The following is a 21,742-nucleotide window of genomic DNA, read 5'->3' as shown; positions in this document are numbered from 1 at the left end:
TTTATTTTCTATGCGAATGTCAGGAATTGTTTTGATTTTCTGACCCTGAAAAGCACAAAAAGGTAAATTGATTATGTAAGGGGACATAATTTAACTTAATGCATACATGAGAAAGAGACAAACAGCCAACTTAGAGATATATTCTAGTACATGTATTGTCAAAAAGATTTTAGAATAATAGTCAAATGCCATCTAAAGAATCTTGTTATGTTGCTTACATAAAACTGGAAATGCTTAAAGGAATGTAAGGCATGCTGTAAAAATGGGGAATGGACTTTATTAATTTTTTTCATGATTTGGTACTTATACTCTTTCTTTTAATCAGATTAACTAGAAATAGTGTTGGCAATCCAATAATTCCTCCTGAATCACCATGTTTTACCTCTGTGCTGATTCAAAACATTATATATTTGGTTTTTGTTCACTCCTTAAGTAAAAGTGGTAAGATGAAAAAAAATTGAAAATCTGCCAGCAGGGGTATGGGTATAATCTTTTATTTTTTTTGGTAAGAAATAAGTGCAGACTAGTATTCTTTATTGTAATATGTTTCCTAGTAAGAAGTCTATGCATCATAGGTGTCATAACTGGTTTCAAGTTTGTGATGTCTTTGTTAAGGTGGCACGGTAGTATTTACATTCCGGAATTTAGGTTGCTCTTTTGTGTACCCTACTTAAGTCAATGTATCTGAACAGTATGATTGGAAAAAAATACAGTATCTACTGAACATACTTTCCCAAACTGAGGGATGAATCAGGTGTAGAAAAATATGAAATAATTTTACATACAGGTGAAAATGAATTTTGAGAATTTTTTTAAATTTTGTTTAAAAGCACAAGTGGCCTTAGGTTTATAAAGATAGTAAAAAAAAGTAAACGGTCATCATACATATTCAAATTAATTTTCAATATCATAATGAAAGTACTTCAGTTAACTGTGTATGTAGAATTTTGGGCCGTGCTAGAAAGTGGTGAAAATTCTAAAAAGGCTATCATTATCCCAATGGGCCAGGAAATACTACCGTGACACCTTGAACGATAATGTCGGATTTTAAAAGGTCAAATTGTTCGGGTTTAAATAAAGATTTAATGCGGTTATATTGTGCTAGTTCCTTTTATCTATTGGATTGTTCAAAATTTCGAAAGAATTTTTCAAAAACTTATTGAATAAGTCACACCTTTCTTTTAGTTATTTTTATTTCGCTGGAGGCAACATTTGCTTAATATAAAGCACAACCTTTGAACATTAATTTACATTTGCCAAATATTTTTCTTCTAAAAAGTGATTGAGTTTTTAGTTGTCTTACACATTTTTATTTGCCTAATATCTCTTTTTTTTTTTTTACTCAAATTGATTCTTTATTGCACATATTGCTGTTTTAACAATAAAACTTGGTGTACAGCATTCCATCAAGTATCCCTGCTAAATTTACTACTAAATATCCAGGGAGAATATTCCGTAGAATTAACAATAAATAACATTGGTATAAATATCTGAATAAATAAATTACTGTTACAAACAGTCTTTATTAATACAAAATTTGTATACTATTTATATTTATAATAATATCTGTAATATTCCAATATCTATAATTACACAAGTTTGTCGGTATTTTTACGGAAATTATTCTTTACTCCGGAATTGGTTTTTTTATACTATCTTTAATGTATCAGAAACGAAATGCGGTCAGTGACCTCGCACGTTCTTTTCAATCTTTCAATTTTGAGAATACACAATTTTCAATCCTGGTGTTTGCATATATTATTTAATGATTTGAAAATTTGGAATAATGATTCGAAAAAGGTAAGTTGTTGTACTAATATAATTTTGTGTTTACAACTTAATTTATAATTATTAAATAGATTCGTTATTGATTTGACCCAAATAAATATTGTGTCGTGACCTTTACCTATCAAATGTTTGTAAACATTTAAAACATTGGTACAGCATCAATATATTCAAAGATCACACACACGCCTACATATACCAATGCATCTGAAGTATCCACAGGAACATACTTTGGTACATACATACTTTTGCAATTACAACATTGTACAATGTACAGCATCACATGCCTATGCTTTTTTCTACAGTACAGGTACTACAGCAAAAATACTTTCTGTAGCTCTATTAATAGTACCAGCTTAATTTTATAAAATTACATCAGTTTTTGCTCAGAATATAGAGTCCTTTTTTTTTGTAAACTATTTGATACATACATTTCATACTGTTTTATTTTGTACTCATTTCTTCATATCAGAGGTGAATTATTAAGCTAGTCCAAACAATTATGAGTCTCAAAAGACCAACCCAATCATTTTTCCCTGACACCTTCCTTCGACGTAGTTTAGCCTCACAGAAAAAGAAACTAAATTAGCCCTGCAAGACGTCACAACCATTTGGACTAATTTTTTGCGAACAAATTTATACACAACTCACACACACCCAAAGTACATACCGTAACATATATAGATACATGTAGGTACTTACATTGTACATTTACAATTAAAGTATCACAAGCATTAACACATTAATTGATAGCCTCTGTTTTTTTTTTACTATTAGCTTAATGCATTTTAATACCATAAAATGACATCAATTTTTTCTCAAAATATTCAACACATTTGTTAATAAGCAGCTTATCTCTATATTTGCTATACTATATAATTCTACTATATTTTCTACTTCATATTTGAAAATTCTTAATGTGTCTACCATTTTAGCCTTTTTATTAGAGACATAATGTGCTTTATAAACTGAAAAGAACATTAAGCTAAGCAGATGATTTAGTGCATAATATGCCTCATCATAAATTTTGTATCCTATTACAAGAGAATGGAGACTTATTACATGTTCATCAATACAGACTTTTTGAAGTAAACCTTTCATTGATTTCCAAAATGTTTTATGATATGAACATGTAATGAAAAAATGATTATAATTATCTAGTTTATTACAGTATGAACAAAAATTGTTTGTTGAAATTTTCCACTGGAAAAGCAGCTCCTCGTTTGGCAAAATATAATGCATTAATTTCCACCTGAACATTTTTATTTTATTATCTTTAAGATACTCAAAAGTAAATTTAATAGAGTCTTTGAATTCATTTTTTAGTCTTCCTATACTTAAGACTCTTTCCCATTTTAAAAAACCGGTTGGTATTTCTATTTTTACTAGACTTAGTACAATTTTGTATATGTCTTTATTATTGATAGTTAGTACATTATTATTATCTCTAAGTTTAATTTTAGTTCGGTTAATATGGACTTTAGTTTTGAATGATTCCTCTGTTTTTAATTTGTCTGTCCATTGTTTTGGTATGGATTTTTTTAGTTTTGATAGTTCAGAAATCCAATTGCTTTTATTTCTTAATTTTGAAATAATTATTTCTTCTGATATATTTCCCCTATTATCAATTATGTCATTTATATATAATATATCACTATCAATCCAATTATTAAAGAACAGACATTTAGCTTGAAATTTTATGGATCTATTGCCCCATATTACTTGTTTTCTGATATCTAAATAATTATCGATTTGATCATGATGATTGTTTTCATAATTGTTTACAGTTATCCATTTTTTTATCATCTCTTGATAGAAGATTGGTGTATCATTCCATATTTTTCTATCTAGAAGTTTTGTGCTATTTAGATTCATCTTGAAAATACGCAGGTTTTTTCCAAATTTATTAAGGTGTAATTTTGATAATACAGACCAGTTTGCATTTCCTGATTGTAGTATTTTTAAAATCCATTTTAAATGTATTGATTTTATATAAGACTCCATATCAATCATTTTTAACCCCCCCCTCAGAGAAATTTTTAATTATTATTGACCTTTTTATTTTATCTTTTCCTCCATTCCAAATGAATTTATATAAGATTTTATTTATATTTTGTAGATAATCTTTAGTTATGATACTGTTAGTAGCAATGTACGTTATATTTGGTAACAGAAGAGCTTTTACTATTAATATTTTTCCAAGTAGTGTTAACTTTCGTTTTGACCATCTTTCTACAAGTTTTGCTATTTTGTCTATCACCTTTTCCATATTTAATGCTTGACATTCTTTTCTGTCATACCCAAAATAGATACCGAGGCTTTTAATTGGTTTGTTTGTCCAGTTTATATTTTCATATTTATCTTTTGAACTTTTTAATCTCCCTAACCATACCCCTTCTGTTTTGTTTCTATTAAGTTTAAGTCCTGAAAAACTTCCAAATGTTTCAATTATGCTAAGAGCCAAACTTATTTCTTTTCTTGACTGTAGAAAGAGTGTTGTATCATCCGCTAATTGGCAAATTTTTAAATTACAAGATTTTCCTTCTAATTTTATTTTTATTCCTTTAAAATCTTTATTACTTCTTAGTCTTATTGCCATTAATTCTACTGTTATGACAAAAAGGAGAGCTGAAATCGGACACCCTTGTCGTATTCCACGATATATTTTGAAAGGACCTGAGACCCACCCATTATTTAAAATACATCCCTTTATGTCTTTATACATAGTTTCAACCCATCTGATAAAACTAGTTTTAAATCCAAACTTTTTTAGAGTTTCCGTCATAAATGTCCATTCTAACGAGTCAAAGGCTTTACTAAAATCCAAAAAAAGAATTGCTCCTTCTATATTAAATTTCTCAGAATAATCTATAATATCTTGTATTTGTCTGATGTTAAAACCAATATATCTGTTTTTAACATATCCGGTTTGATCTAGACTAATGATAGATGGTAGAACTTTTTTAAGTCTCTGAGCTAACACATAAGCTAATAGTTTTGTATCAATATTCAATAAAGTTATGGGACGGTAATTATTTAATGAAAGAGGGTCATTCTTTTTAAATATTAGTGAAATTGCACCTTTCTTTTGAGAGTTTGTTAATTCTTTTTTTTCATAGTTATAATTAAATACCTTGACAATAATATTTTTTAAGCTATTCCAAATTTGCCTATAAAATTCCACTGTTAGACCATCTAGACCGGGGGATTTATTTAGCTTCATTTTAAATATTGCAGCTGTACATTCAGTTTCTGTTACTTCCCCTTCACATTGATTACTATCTGAGTCTTTTAGCTTTTTTGGTAGCTCTGTTTCTTTAATATACATTTTAACATCATCATCACAAGGGTTAGTGGACTCATAGAGAGTTTTGTAGTATTTCACTTGTAGATTTAAAATTTTATCTTGGTCTGTTGTAGCAGACCCATTTTCATCATATAGTTCAGTTATAATCTTTTTTGTTTGGCGACTCTTTTCTAGTCCCAAGAAGTATGCACTATGTTTTTCTCCTTCTTCAAACCATTTTACCCTTGACCTTATTTTTTGTCCCTTAATTTTGTCTTTATACAAGCCCTCTAAATAATTTTCCACATTTTCAATTTCTTTTTGTAATTTTTGATTTATAAGGGTACTATTATTTATTTCTTTGTTGAGATAATTCAGCTGTTTTTCTAAAATATTTATTTGATCTTTTTTTAATTTGGCTTGTCTTTTACAATAGCTTAAACTTGCATCCCGCACTTCTATTTTCAAGTTATCCCAAAGTATCCCCAAATCATTACAGTTAATTGATTCCTTTTCATATTTAATTATTAGATTTGTTATTATATTTACATAGTCCTCATTGTTTAATATACTGGAGTTTAATTTCCAGTAGCCACGCCCCTTATTTCCTCTATCAGTATTGATTTTTAAAGATACTGCATTATGGTCAGTTAGTTTTTGAACAATAGGTCTAATATCACAACTTTTACAATTTTTTAGTACTTCCTTGGAAATCAAGAAATAATCAATCCTGGTGGCCTCTGATCTATCTTTCCTACTCCAAGTAAATTGTTTTAGGTTTTTATTTTTGTTTCTCCAAATATCTATTAATTTACATGATTTTATAAGCCCCTTTAAACTTGTAACTGGTTTATCAATTTTTTTGGAAGATTTAGTTTTATTTTTTGTATCTATCAATGACCAGATGTCGTTGAAATCACCCCCAAGAATTGTTTGACCTAATCCATATTTATTTATATAAGATTTAACTGTTTTGAAGAAACTATTTCTTTCTCTTAATTTATTTGGAGCGTAGATGTTTACTAGCGTGTAGATATTTTCATTGATTTCAATATTAATCAGAATAAATCTCCCTTCAGAATCTTTGTGTTCATCAATAATTTTGAAATTAATTCTATCTTTTATCCATATTGCTACCCCGCGTGAATTACTTGTACCATCACTTCTGAAAAGATTCTCGCCAAATTCTTTATTCAATGTATTTTGCATTAAATTGATAAAATGAGTTTCTTGAATGAATATTACATCACATTTTTGCTGATTTGCCCAACTTACTATTTTATTTATTTTTTCAGGTTGCTGTAGGCCATTAGCATTGACCGTGCATATATGCAGATAATTTCTCATGGTGGTTTATAGTTGGATATTTTAAATTTCATACATGGTGAGTAACATTTTTTTACATTAATAATGACACATTCTATATATTTGTTCTTTGATATTATTTTTTTATTACTTTTGACTGCCTTAAAACTAAATTCGTTTAGTCCTGCTTCTTCACAAGAATAATTTAGAAGACTGTTTATATACTGATGAAACGTTTGTTTCACCTTAGTATTGACATTATACGCTTCACTGATTTCTATTAACTTTTCGAATCGTTGGTATTTAAATTTTGAATTTACATCAATCACGTCAATAACTAAGATTGTTATCACCAGTAATACCGCTTTGTTCACGTTATTCTCTATTTTTATCCTTTGTGTATTCCTGGTTGATATTTTAAGCAGTTCATTTTCCCGTGTTTTAACGTATTTAACATGTATTATTTTATCGATCTTCTCTAGCATTAGTTTTGATAACCTATGATCATGCTGATTATTTTTATCACTTTTATGGTGTTTATTTTGTATAAAAAATAGACTTCCGTGTTCCAGGTACACTCGATCTCTAGTTTCAATTTCGTTCGCTCTATATCTTGACCTCATCGTATTAATAGACTTTTTGGTCAAGGTTTTTTCGGAAGACTTTTTAAATAGGATTAATTGTTTTTCCATTTCAGGATATTTTTTATCAAATGATAAAGACATTAATTTGATTGTATTGTAACTTAACCTACATATTCTCAACCACGTGCCTGTGTTCATAAACATAAGCACATGTTGACTCAATTTATGTTTACGTGTTAGTTTGTTATTTACACGTGCACGACGCTTTATGTTTGGCTGTAAAGGTGTATACAACCACACACTTAATACAGTAAAATACAATATATACCATAAAAACATTTTGTATTATATAATGTCTATATTACTGTTGTTAAATTTGTTTTCAACTTTTATTTTATTTAGCATGTTTAACTTAGCGCTATGGTTTACATCTTCTATAAAGATAATTGTAATAGCAAGGTATAGCTTTATACATATTTTAGACATCAGTGTTATTAAACAAATAACTACCTTTACACAACTTACTATGTTTTTAACTAGACTCTCAGAATAAAAGTTCTTTGCTATATTATTACATACATGTACATTAATGTACTTTGATTCATACATATTTTGGTTATTCCTATATACGAATTGCTTAATTTTTTTATTTGTTTTTTTCTTTTTCAGGATAAAAATTTCATGAAGAATAGGCTGTTTATGATCTTCATTAGTGATATGGATTTGACTCTCTATCATTCTGCAAAGTTTAAGTGGACAACCTTCAACAGTTATGTCACACAAGCATACTAAGACATATTTCAAATAAAATATACAGTTAAAAATAAATGAAGACAGTGCTATACATACAGTTTTGTGAAGAATATGGTTTTTACAATGCATATTTTTAGATTTTTTTTTAATAATTTATAATAAAAGAATTCTAGTCTTAGATTTTGTAATTCATTTAACAAATATCAAATTAGCGCTTCTTTTTCGGCTTCTTTGCAGCCTCATCTCTTGTTGCATCATGTAAATTCTCTGTTGGAGTAACTGGAGATTTTTCAATGTTTTGTGTCCTGGTTTTTGACTGTTTTGGTGTGCTATTTGTTGTATTGCTTTGTTCATGACTAGGTTTTGTTGTCAGATACTTTGAGATACCCGGTCTCCTGTCAACACTTCCTATGTTTTTTGGTTTTTGGTTTTGTTGTTGTGAACTGTCTTTTCCGTAAGACCTTCTCTCCTGAGTACCGAGGATCAATTGCGAATGTTCCCTGTCACTATCTGACCTACTTCTATCCTCGGTATTCACGAGAGGTTTTGTCCTGCGCTGGGAATAGACTTCACTTTCTTGGAATGACTTATCACTATTATCGGTACAGTCTTTGTTGTGTTCATCATTCTCACTTGCATTGGGTACATCTTGATTGCCGACATCATCCATGTTTGTCATATATGTATCATCTTCATCATATTCACCATCCGAATGCTCATTGCACTCATATTGCTTGTGGCCTAGTTGACCACATTTTCTACACTTCCATCCATTCGGACAAGTGTTTGCTGAATGTCTTTCTTCGAAGCACTTGCTACACTTCATATTTGGTCTGTTTGTGAACGATTGGCCAAAGTGGTTGATTGTTGCCCAATATTTGCCTATCTGCAATGACTTTGGCAGCGGGGGATTAAACGGTTTGCATATTACAATCCGATCGCCTGTTCTTCAATTTGTAAGGAGATTATCAATTCTTAATCTTTCCCTGAAATGAGTAATTACCTCACACTTGCTAGCTGTAGTTTCAAGAGTTCTAATTATCTGATCGTCATCTGCGGATAGAGGCACATTTTTGACTCGTACCTTCATTGTATCTTGTTCTTCATCCATTGTTATTTTTGGGTTTCTAGAGTACAGGGCTATAGATTTTGTTCTTATGGTTATCCCCAAGGACAGTAGATCTTTTTTGTCATATTCATTGTCGAAATATATTCGCCAGACGCCTCGAACTCTCTGTAGTCCAATTAAAGCTCTTACTGGCACCTGCTCGTTTATTGCCTTATAGACCTCTGTGTTTGTAAGAAAAAGTCGTTGGCCTTTATAATTTACAGCATTATCACCAAAGACGTCTGCTTCAAGGAGAAATATTGGTTTGACATTACCAATCTTGCCTAATATCTCTGGTGTCCGAACAAGAACATAGGAACAAGTCTGTATCATATTTTTTTCGTCTAGTGACGTTAACCAACTATTACCTTTTGCATTTCATTTATATGTTTTTATAAATAATAATATTGTACATACTTTTCACCAGTTTTGATTTTATACAGTCTGTCAACTTTATCAATTTATCAAAATTGAACGAACTAAGCGGCCCCCATAAAAGCATTAGGGGTTCAACACGGATATGGAATGGATTTAGATCAAATTTGGTGAGAAAAAAATAAATAATTATAAAGTTGTAGAGAGGCTTGGAAATTAAGAGATCACATATGTACGGGAAAAGTTTTAATTATCAAATCATTTATACTGTCTTGATTGGATACGAAATTGAAATAACAGGTACTCTAGATATATACGAAATTGAAATAACAAGTATTCTAGATATATACGAAAAACAAATCAATAATATTATTTGGCCCTTTATAAGGGACGGAAAAACAAACTAAATCTCAAGAATATTGTGTTATTCACCGAACAAAAAAGTAGGTTGTGGATGATAAACTTAAGGCACTTAAATTAGCCGTGTCTTAACCTATCATAAATCTGGTGCAAATTGAAGGAAATGTTATGGAAAGGACAGACTATGGCTTACCAATATATGAATCAGGTGATGTGATATGATTGCCAAACAGATTAAAACGATAAAACCCAACGGCATGATAATAAACATTACTAGTAGAACTTTCCAATAACACTTGAGATCGACTAATGACACCTACAGTTAACAGCAGAAATGGAGGGTTGGTATCAAAGAAAACATTCAATTACGCATAACATTTCAAATAATACTTAATATTCGATTTCGCCGAAGTAGACTAATTGAAAAGAATATATTTGCGGACTTTTCCTTATTTCTCTCTCTTACACACATGTGGATACTGTATGGCTTGTATCTCATCCGATCTTTACAACACATAATGAACACATTGAATATAGTTATATACCGCCCTTGTAATTAGATGTTAACAATTGTTTGATTAAACATTCAATACTAAAATACGGGTTATATTTCATCTTCCCAATGTCTGCATTAGAGCTAACTATATAGTAGCCCAACGTCTAAAAAGATGAGCGAAATAATGAAGAGCCTTCCGGTCATTTCTTCATTCTCAATTAAAAAATATATGTGAACTTTAATTAAAAAATGATTAACATCCACAGGAAGACCATTATTGTTGTGGTAAGTATAACAGACATACAGGTTACCTATAATTGCTTACATCCACTTTATTTGAACTTTGGTGGTTAGTTGTCTCATTGGCAATCATATTCTTATTTTAATATACAGGAAAACTACTAATAATATTCATAAACGATAATTACTATTATTGAGACGAACACTTACATTTTACACTCTTTACCTGTTGGTGTCGTTGGCAACTGTGGGTATAGACAGTTGTTGAAATGGTATAGTATGATGTAATCTATACGATTCCGTCGTCAAACATAAACAACAGCTAATTGTGGGCTTGACGTATGCTTCAGACGGAAAAAATAATTACAAAAAAGATATTTGTCAGGTGAAATATCTGGCTATTATGTTTATCAACGACGTAATCACATACAATATAAACGGTGGAATTAATTCCCTCCAAATATTTCGTTTTCCTATTGAAATCGTGATTATAAATCAATTGCCGTACTTACCTCGTGCTCCTTTATTTCCGGTCATACCGACATAACCTATACAAATGCAAACGAGAAAAAACTCCCATTATACGTAATCATATTTTATCTATTTATGTATACATCACATCATATGTAATCATTTGAAAAAGTATTCATTGTATCTGTATTTTTTTTCTCATTAGAGTTAAAATTGAAAACGGAAATGGGGAATGTGTCAGAGAGACAAGAACCCGACAAAAGAGCAGAAAACAGCCTAAGGCCAGTAATGGGTCTTCAACACAGCGAGAAAATCCAGCACCCGGAGGTGTGCTTCAGCTGGCCTCTTAACAAAAATGTGTAATAGTTCAGTGAAAATGGACGTCACACTAAACTCCGAAACATATAAATGAACTAAAATTGAAAAAAAAACATACAAGACTAATAAAGGCCAGAGGCTCCCGACTTTGGACAGGTGCAAAAATGCGGCGGGGTTAAACATGTTTTGTGAGATCTCAACCCTCCCCTTATACCTCTAGCCAATATAGAATAAACAAACACACAACAATACGCACAATAAAACTCATTTTAAAAGAAGTCCGAGGCAAATGTCAGAATAGATAACAGAAGAAACTAAGCAAAATGACAATGATACATAAATTAATAAAAGGACTACTAGTAGTGACTGACATTTAAACCCGCTGCATTTGTTTGCACCTGTCCTAAGTCAGGAATCTGATGTTCTGTAGTTGTCGTTTGTTGTTGTGGTTCATAAGTGTTTCTCGTTTCTCGTTTTTTATATAAATTAGACCGTTGGTTTTCCCGTTTGAATGGTTTTACACTAGTAATTTTTGGAGCCCTTTATAGCTACTGTTCGGTGTGAGCCAAGGCTCCGTGTTGAAGACCGTACTGTGACCTATAATGGTTTACTTTTATAAATTTTGACTTGGATGGAGAGTTGTCTCATTGGCACTCATACCACGTCTTCTTATATCTATATTAAGCAATTTGGATTTTAGTATCACTTCATTTCGATCCTTTGTTATACTAATTTCTATTACATTCCGGTCGAATGATATATTGCCACGTGCCATTCGTAAACAATTATTTGAGGTCAAAGTTGACCTTAGTTGGATTTGGCTATTTGTGTATGTCCTTTCTGATCATATAGCTCTTCAACTGTTTCGGTTCTTATACATCCTTGGCTTTCATATATTCGGCTTTGAGCGTTCCTGATGAAGGTAAATCCAGAAAAGCGCTTCGGACGCATGAAATTTATAACATGTTGTTTTCAATTTCTTATTTTTATTTTTTTCAAAAAGGAGTTATTTCAAAAGTATGGTGAGTAAATATTTGCTTTTAATACCTACCTATTGATATCATTTATCTTTTTTTTAGAAATATCCAATAGACATAGTTTATAAACACAACTGAACAGGCACAGTACATACGGAGTGTTGATTACAATTTGAATGATTACACAATATTAAGATGATCATTTTACTAACTCGACCAGGCACAAAGAATAAAGAATTTGTAACAGGCATCAACATGACTAAAATTCAGAACAGATTTCTAACGACTGAAAACCAAAGGCATGATTAATGTTTAATAAATAAACATAAAACAAAGATGACACAATTAAGCAAACCCCACCCACTGAATTGCAGACCCTTAATGACTTGGGACAGGCACATACCGAATATGTGACGAGGTTGAATATGTTTGTAAGTGCCCAACCTCCCAAAGTCTTGGAATGTGTTGAAACAGCGCAACATATTGAACATTGTTCTCGTCTTTTGAACATTACTAGTAGACCTTTTACTATATAACACTTGACATCGACTTATGACATCTACAATTAACAGCAGAAATGGGGGGGGGGGGGGGGGGGGGGTGGGGAGGGGGGGGGGGGTGTAGGGTGGGGGGGGGGAGTGTTGGTTGGTATCAAAGAAAATTCATTTACGCATAAACTTTCAAATACATACTTAGTATTCGAATTCACCGAAGTAGATTAATTTGAAGAAAAAAAATCTCTTTGCCGACTTTCTTTCTTTCTCTCTCTAAAACATATTTCGACCCTGTATAGCTTGTATCTCATCCGATCCTCACAACACATAATGAACACATTGCATATAGTTATATACCGCCCATGTAATTAGATGTTAACAATTGTTTGATTAAACATTCAAAGCTAAAATACGGGTTATATTTCATCTTCCCAATGTCTGCAATGAAGCTAACTATATAGTAGCTCAACGTCTAAAAAGATGAGCGAAGTAATGAAGAGCCTTCCGGTCATTTCTTTATTTTCAATTAAAAAATGAATGTGAACTTTAACTAAAAATGATTACCATCCACAGGAAGAACATTGTTGTTGTTGTAAGTATAACAGACATACAGGAAAGTATTTTTTGCCCGGTAAACTACTGTTGTTATGCGTTTACTTTTCTACATTGGCTAGAGGTATAGGGGGAGGGTTGAGATCTCATAAACATGTTTAACCCCGCCGCATTTTTGCGCCTGTCCCAAGTCAGGAGCCTCTAGCCTTTGTCGGTCTTGTATTATTTTTAATTTTAGTTTCTTGAGTACAATTTGGAGTTTAGTATGGCGTTCATTATCACTGAACTAGTATATATATTTGTTTAGGGGCCAGCTGAAGGACGCCTCCGGGTGCGGGAATTTCTTGCTGCATTGAAGACCTGTTGGTGACCTTCTGCTGTTGTCTGTTCTATGGTCGGGTTGTTGTCTCTTTGACACATTCCCCATTTCCATTCTCAATTTTAATGATATTCATAAACGATAATAACTATCATTGAGACGACCTCTTTTATTTTACACTCTTTACCTGTTGGTGTCATTGTCAACTGTAGGTTTAGACAGTTGTGGAAATGGTATAGTATGATGTCATCGATACGATTCCGGCGTCAGACATATACAACAGCTAATGTTGGCTTTACGTATGGTTCAGAACGAGAAAAGAAATTGCAAAAAAGATATTTGTCAGGTGAAACATATGTTCATTTTTTTATAAACGACGTAATCACATACCATATAAAACCGTAGAATTAATCCCCTCAAAATATATAACGTTATCCGTTCGAAAACGTGACTATATATCAATTGCCGTACGTACCTGGTTCTCCCTGCCACCCCGTTTCACCTTTACACATTGGATCTGGACAAACTCCATCTAGAATGGGAAAAAAATACATGGTTATTGTTGATAATAAATAAACTCATCATAGATACTAGGATTTAAATTTTGTACCTACGCCAGACGCGCGTTTCGTCTACAAAAGACTCATCAGTGACGCTCGAATCTAATAAAGTTTTAAAGGCCAAATAAAGTACGAAGTTGAAGAGCATTGAGGACCAAAATTCTTAAAAGCTTTGCCAAATACAGCCAAGGCAATCTATTCCTGAGGTAGAAAAGCCTTAGTATTTCAAAAATTCAAAGTTTTGCAAACAGTTAATTTATAAATATTACCATATCAATGATAATTCATGTCAGCACAGAAGTGCTGACTACTGGGCTGTTGATATCCTCGGGGAATAAAAACTCCACCAGCAGTGGCATCGACCCAGTGGTTGTAAATAAACTCATCATAGATACCAGGATTTAAATTTCGTACCTACGCCAGACGCGCGTTTCGTCTACAAAAGACTCATCAGTGACGCTCGAATCCAAAAAAGTTTCCAAGGCCAAATAAAGTATGAAGTTGAAGAGCATTGAGGACCAAAATTCCTAAAAGCTTTGCCAAATACAGCCAAGGCAATCTATTCCTGAGGTAGAAAAGCCTTAGTATTTCATAAATTCAAAGTTTATATATATTCAAAGATAAATAATTGTATACCTCATCCACATTTTAACCAAAAGCCACCCGTTGTGTTCACAAAGCTTAGAAACTTGCATGATTAAAATTACATATTATCAAAGAAATTTCGGGTTTCCAACACATGTTTATGTCAGACAACAAATACTCAAGAAAATAGTAATTTTATAAAATTATATAGACTTTATTAAGTTTTTATGATTATATTGCACTTACATTATTTAAATCTATGATGGAAATCAAAAAAGAAAATAATGATCTTTTTAGACTCCGAGAACTTGAAAATAGTATTGTTATATTAAGGATTTTGTTTAAACAGTTTAAAATTAACTATTCATATAAAATTGAGAATGGAAACGGGGAATGTGTCAAAGAGACAACAATCCCAAGGCAACCAATGGGTTTTCAACACACCGAGAAAATCCTGCACCCGGAGGCGGGCCTAAGTTGGCCCCTAAACAAAAATGTGTACTAGTTCAGCGAAAAAGTACGTTACACTAAACTCCGAAACATATTAATGAACCAAAATTAAAAAAATATACAAGACTCATGACTTGGGACAAGCCCATAAATGCGGCGGGGTTAATAGATATAAGAAGATGTGGTATGAGTGCCAATGAGACAACTCTCCATCCAAATCAAAATTTATAAAAGTAAACCATTATAGGTCACACAAACATAAACATGTTTTGTGAGATCTCAACACTCCCCTATAACTCTAGCCAAGGTCGAATAAACAAACACACAGCAATACGCACAGTAAAACTCAGTTTAAAAGAAGTCCAAGTCCGATGTTAGGTAACAGAAAAAACTAAGCAAAATGACAATGATACATAAATTAACAAAGGACTACTAGCAGTTACTGACATGCTAGCTCCAGACCTCAATTTAAGTGGTAGAAAGAGTATGTCTCCATCATCATGATCATATGAAAATCAAGCACAATCCCTCTCTTTAGGGGTTTAGTATCATACCATCATAAAGTATATGAGAAAAACATAACCCGTAACATGCCAATAACTGTTTTTAGAATTAATGTGTTTATTTTCGATGCAAAGACCCTGAGTGAATCCATATTAATTCCAAAAAATGCAATCTTTAATGATCTGACAACAGTATCGTAACTATATCTCTTCTGAATAAGTCTGTTTAAAGGTTTGGTTAGCTTTTGAGGTGCATGACGACATTTTTGTGCTTTGTATAGAATATTACCATAAAAGATTGGATGTTAAATACCTGAACGTATAAGATGTCTGCATGTTAATTTATATTTACGAATGATGTCCTTGTACCGATAAAATTTAGTAAATGTTTTGAAAAGTTTGTGATATCGAAAACCCTGGTGTAATAGTTTTTCCGTAATATAGATATTTCTTTCGTTAAAATCAATTACGTTGTTACATACACGAGCGAATCGAACAAGTTGAGATATATGAACACTATAAGATGGTGACAAGGGAACGTCACCATCTAAAAATGGATAATTAACAATAGGAAATGAAAAATCATCTCTTTTATCGTAAATATTGGTAGTAAGCTTCCCGTTAAAGATATAGATATCAAGATCCAGAAATTGGCAGTGTTCATTGTTAGTATTAGCTTTATTTAAAGTCAGTTCAGCAGCATAAATCTCTTCAGTGTACATCATTAGTGAGAGCCAAAATATCATCCAAATATCTAAAAGTGTTATTTAATTTTTGTATCAGATGTTGTTTTGATGGGTCTTTGCTGATTTTAGTTATAAATTGTAACTTATAACAATACAGAAAAAAGGTCGGCAATAAGTGGCGCACAGTAACTCCCCATTGGAATTCCGTTATCTTGACGATATACGGAAATTCCATAGCGAAATAAATGTTATCAGGTAAAAATTCAAGTGCAGTTATCGATTCAAAGTAGGTCCAATTGACATACATGTAGTTAATACACACATATATATATATGTTGGAAAATGTTGTTTGTGTGGTATTTAGACCCCTCTACCAAGCAATTTGTTTTGCATGCACACGTATAAAAATTGCGGTTTTTATACAACGCAATCATAGGTTTGAACGTTGTTTTCAATTTAGACTTGTTTATATTTTTTCGTTTGGGCTTGTATTATATTTGCCTTCGGGTTTATATGATCCGTTCATCCTATTTTGACTCTTTCAAAATTCAAGAGTCTATCCTAAATTGAGGTAAATTATATGGCCTTCCAAATACCGTTTCGATTCCTAACATCACTGAAGAGACATTAATTGTCGAAATCCGGATATGGTGTACAAATTTTTGCACCTCATTTTTGCGGTATACCATCTTTTCCGCAAGTTTATTGTTTTCTGTTTGGTAATAATTTAATAATAAGATCTGATTTGTTACATCTTGTGATCCGTTTATTTGTCAATCGTCAATGGCAGTCAGCAGGGTTTAAGAACATCAGTTGTTCGACCTGCTAGTCAAATGCGTTTTGTTAAAATATACTTTTTCACTCATTTGGTCTTTTGGAAAATGTTGTTTGTGCTGTATTTAGACCCCTTTACCAAGAAATTTGTTTTGCATGCACACGTATAAAAATTGAGGTTTTTATTCAACGCAATCATAGATTTGAACGTTGTTTTCAATTTAGACTTGTTTATATTTTTTCGTTTGGGCTTGTATTATATTTGCCTTCGGGTTTATATGATCCGTTCATCCTATTTTGACTCTTTCAAAATTCAAGAGTCTATCCTAAATTGAGGTAAATTATATGGTCTTCCAAATACCGTTTCGATTCCTAACATCACTGAAGAGACATTAATTGTCGAAATCCGGATATGGTGTACAAATTTTTGCACCTCATTTTTGCGGTATACCATCTTTTCCGCAAGTTTATTGTTTTCTGTTTGGTAATAATTTAATAATAAGATCTGATTTGTTACATCTTGTGATCCGTTTATTTGTCAATCGTCAATGGCAGTCAGCAGGGTTTAAGAACATCAGTTGTTCGACCTGCTAGTCAAATGCGTTTTGTTAAAATATACTTTTTCACTCATTTGGTCTTTTGGAAAATGTTGTTTGTGCTGTATTTAGACCCCTTTACCAAGAAATTTGTTTTGCATGCACACGTATAAAAATTGAGGTTTTTATTCAACGCAATCATAGATTTGAACGTTGTTTTCAATTTAGACTTGTTTATATTTTTTCGTTTGGGCTTGTATTATATTTGCCTTCGGGTTTATATGATCAGTTCATCCTATTTTGACTCTTTCAAAATTCAAGAGTCTATCCTAAATTGAGGTAAATTATATGGCCTTCCAAATACCGTTTCGATTCCTAACATCACTGAAGAGACATTAATTGTCGAAATCCGGATATGGTGTACAAATTTTTGCACCTCATGTTTGCGGTATACCATCTTTTCCGCAAGTTTATTGTTTTCTGTTTGGTAATAATTAAATAATAAGATCTGTTTTGTTACATCTTGTGATCCGTTTATTTGGCAATCGCCAATGGCAGTCAGCAGGGTTTAAGAACATCATATGTTCGACCTGCTAGTCAAATGCGTTTTGTTGAAATATACTTTTTCACTCATTTGGTCTTTTGGAAAATGTTGTTTGTGCTGTATTTAGACCCCTCTACCAAGCAATTTGTTTTGCATGCACACATATAAAAATTGCGGTTTTTATCCAACGCAATCATAGGTTTGAACGTTATTTTCAATTTAGACTTGTTTATATTTTTTCGTTTGGGCTTGTATTATATTTGCCTTCGGGTTTATATGATCCGTTCATCCTATTTTGACTCTTTCAAAATTCAAGAGTCTATCCTAAACTGAGGTAAATTATATGGCCTTCCAAATACCGTTTCGATTCCTAACATCACTGAAGAGACATTAATTGTCGAAATCCGGATATGGTGTACAAATTTTTGCACCTCATGTTTGCGGTATACCATCTTTTCCGCAAGTTTATTGTTTTCTGTTTGGTAATAATTAAATAATAAGATCTGTTTTGTTACATCTTGTGATCCGTTTATTTGGCAATCGCCAATGGCAGTCAGCAGGGTTTAAGAACATCATATGTTCGACCTGCTAGTCAAATGCGTTTTGTTGAAATATACTTTTTCACTCATTTGGTCTTTTGGAAAATGTTGTTTGTGCTGTATTTAGACCCCTCTACCAAGCAATTTGTTTTGCATGCACACGTATAAAAATTGCGGTTTTTATCCAACGCAATCATAGGTTTGAACGTTATTTTCAATTTAGACTTGTTTATATTTTTTCGTTTGGGCTTGTATTATATTTGCCTTCGGGTTTATATGATCCGTTCATCCTATTTTGACTCTTTCAAAATTCAAGAGTCTATCCTAAACTGAGGTAAATAAAATGGTCTTCCAAATACCGTTTCGATTCCTAACATCACTGAAGAGACATTAATCGTCGAAATCCGGATATGGTGTACAAATTTTTGCACCTCATGTTTGCGGTATACCATCTTTTCCGCAAGTTTATTGTTTTCTGTTTGGTAATAATTCAATAATAAGATCTGTTTTGTTACATCTTGTGATCCGTTTATTTGGCAATCGCCAATGGAAGTCAGCAGGGTTTAAGAACATCAGTTGTTCGACCTGCTAGTCAAATGCGTTTTGTAAAAATATACTTTTTCACTCATTTGGTCTTTTGGAAAATGTTGTTTGTGCTGTATTTAGACCCCTCTACCAAGAAATTTGTTTTGCATGCACACGTATAAAAATTACGGTTTTTATCCAACGCAATCATAGGTTTGAACGTTGTTTTCAATTTAGACTTGTTTATATGTTTGTATATATATATATATAGTATATCTTAAATTCAGATTATTTAAAATACAGTGAATGTCATGCTAGTAGAGTATAAGCAAGAAGAGCTGAAAGAAATTAAACTCTTCCATACATTTAAGAATTGTGTTGCAAAATAATTAGCAAAATAATAGTCAATAAACATTATACAATTATAGTGCATAACAAGATTTTGTAAGGTTGACGAAATTGACCATAAAACGATCGTATTAAATTTTGATGTCCAAAACTATGCAGATCGGACATATTTTGTCATTATTTACTGCCTAATTTTGTTTAGGTTTAATTGTAATTATAATATTATTATGAGAATGAAAAATGTTATTTTTTGTTAAGATAAACAATAACTTACCCTGGCGTAACCGTGCGTAAAATGTATTTCGGCATTTGTCTTCGAAAAATGACTTAAGGGAATAAAAGATATGATTTGTAAATTTTCTCTATTTTTCACGAGAATAGGCTATTAAAAATGATTTATCTACTCTATATATTGAAAATTTGTGAAAAAATTATAAATGGTAATTCTTACCTTTCATACCTTTAGTTTCATTGATGAAAAATGATACGGACTTGTCCAGTGTCCAGTTTGAAGGTCATTTAGTTACTGTACACGTGTGTGTACATGAAAAAAGAAAAGCCTTTATAATTTAGTTTTAAGTAAAAACTAATTCTTAAAATACATTTTGTTATAAATTTTTAGCTTAATAGATTAAAAAAATAAATAAATAAGGCACCGACTGTTCATCTTTACTGTACCATTCATGCACGTTCTGATTTAATCAATATACAAGTATGAAAAATTTAAACAGTTTAAGAGTAAACTAATAATAACTTTATCAAATCAATGACCGGTCCACGTCTTAATAAGTAATAGGGTTAGATTAGGTAGGAGAAAATGACAAATATTTTAAGTTCATTTTTTGTAATAATTAATAAAATTTGTCAACAAAAAGTTTTTTATATATTTTTCAAAAACATGTCGTTCTGTATTGGTATAGTTTTCGGATTGTTTATTTGCGTATTTAAGGCAACAGAAAGCTTGGGCTTAAAAAGTCTACATAATTATTGACTTTATACAGAAAATTCGCCCTTTTAAAACATTTATTGTTTCATAAATAATACGTGGTTACAAAGTAAAATCATTTCTAAGGACACTGCCAAAAAATAATTCTGATTGGTATAGTGGTATTGCCATAAAGTGCCTTGAAATGAACCGTGGTATAGCAGACATCGAATTCCCTCACAAAATGTTATCATGATTATGGTTTGTAATCAAGAATCGGGCAAATGGTAACGTTTATAGTTTTTGGAAATTAATAACTTGTTATGCTCTTTACAAATTAAGAGAATTGGTCTCAAATTTACAGAATAATTCATTATTCTTGAAAATTGTAAAATTTAGTAAGTCGTTCAGACTCCTTCAAAAATAAAAATAAGAGAAATAGATATTTTTTGTTGTATATTTTTATACTAAATTACCATTACTATTTTTGAAACTATTTGTTTATACCTGGACTTATAAGATATAATCTGAATAGGCAATATTGGTATATTACCTTTTATTTAGATGAGATTATTGATTGAGACAGAATGATAATTTGGAATGTAAAGAATGAGAGTCATTTTAGTATTGAAGGCTCAGGAAGATGAAACTATTTACCCAATCAGTTTGGAGGGTATTATTTATCCATCCCATATCCCAAGAACAAACTTTAAATTATGGTGGGCACAGGTATCCGCCAAAGTATTTATAGCAAGGTATAGCCAGGTCATAGCCTTGATTATAGTTAGGATTATGACCTCTTTTAATTGAAATGACTCGTTGCACCACGGGAAATAAGTGTTATATGTTACATCTTTTGAGCCTCAGGCTCCATTCCTAGAATGACTCCCATCCTTCACATTTCAAGTTATGCTTTGATGAGAGTCCATCATTATTTAACTAGAGGTCGTGAATGAGTTGTGTGCTTCTTAATGAAGTTTATTATTCCAAAGGGAAAGCTTTGGCCAAATACAGTAGTGGACCCTTTTACGCAAACATTAATACAGTGTGAACAATAGAGATATTATACATTTTAGAAGAGCGAGCCTGATGAAGGCATAATAAAAGAAATAAAAACGAAATAAAATGTTTGAAGATAAAGATGCATAAAAGAAAAGCATTCAACCTTTCATAGTATAGAATAGTTCAAGTTAAACAAAATTTAAGTGGTCCCAAAAAAGAAATCAATAATTAAAAGATTGAAGCAAATTCTTATCTAATTTAGTTTTCTTCCAATTATGCAAAACTTGTATCCGTTTTCCTCTTATGGTTGATGTGTTTAACTCGGTTTTAGTTTGTAACCCG

General features: G+C 31.6%; 1 protein-coding gene and 1 long non-coding RNA gene across 2 annotated transcripts in view; one reads left to right on the top strand and one right to left on the bottom strand.

The window, feature by feature from the left end:
* Window positions 1-20,026, bottom strand: part of LOC127733754 (complement C1q tumor necrosis factor-related protein 7-like) — a 44,261-nt gene extending 24,235 nt beyond the window's left edge. The window contains exons 1-3 of the mRNA XM_052243069.1: window positions 19,925-20,026; window positions 13,899-13,955; window positions 10,805-10,840 (exon numbers count right to left, since the gene is read on the bottom strand). Coding sequence (XP_052099029.1) covers window positions 10,805-10,840; window positions 13,899-13,955; window positions 19,925-19,931 — 100 coding nt within the window. The 5' untranslated portion in view covers window positions 19,932-20,026. The remainder of the gene's footprint in view (window positions 1-10,804; window positions 10,841-13,898; window positions 13,956-19,924) is intronic.
* Window positions 1,354-7,891, top strand: LOC127736108 (uncharacterized). The gene is made up of 3 exons (XR_007998803.1): window positions 1,354-1,800; window positions 6,367-6,455; window positions 7,630-7,891. It is a non-coding gene; the product is annotated as an uncharacterized LOC127736108 (long non-coding RNA).
* Window positions 20,027-21,742: the final 1,716 nt, after the last annotated feature.

The sequence above is a fragment of the Mytilus californianus genome, unplaced genomic scaffold (genome assembly GCF_021869535.1).
Source record: "Mytilus californianus isolate M0D057914Y unplaced genomic scaffold, xbMytCali1.0.p SCAF_3, whole genome shotgun sequence".
NCBI lineage: Eukaryota > Metazoa > Mollusca > Bivalvia > Mytilida > Mytilidae > Mytilus > Mytilus californianus.
This window is presented reverse-complemented; position numbering and strand designations above follow the sequence as displayed.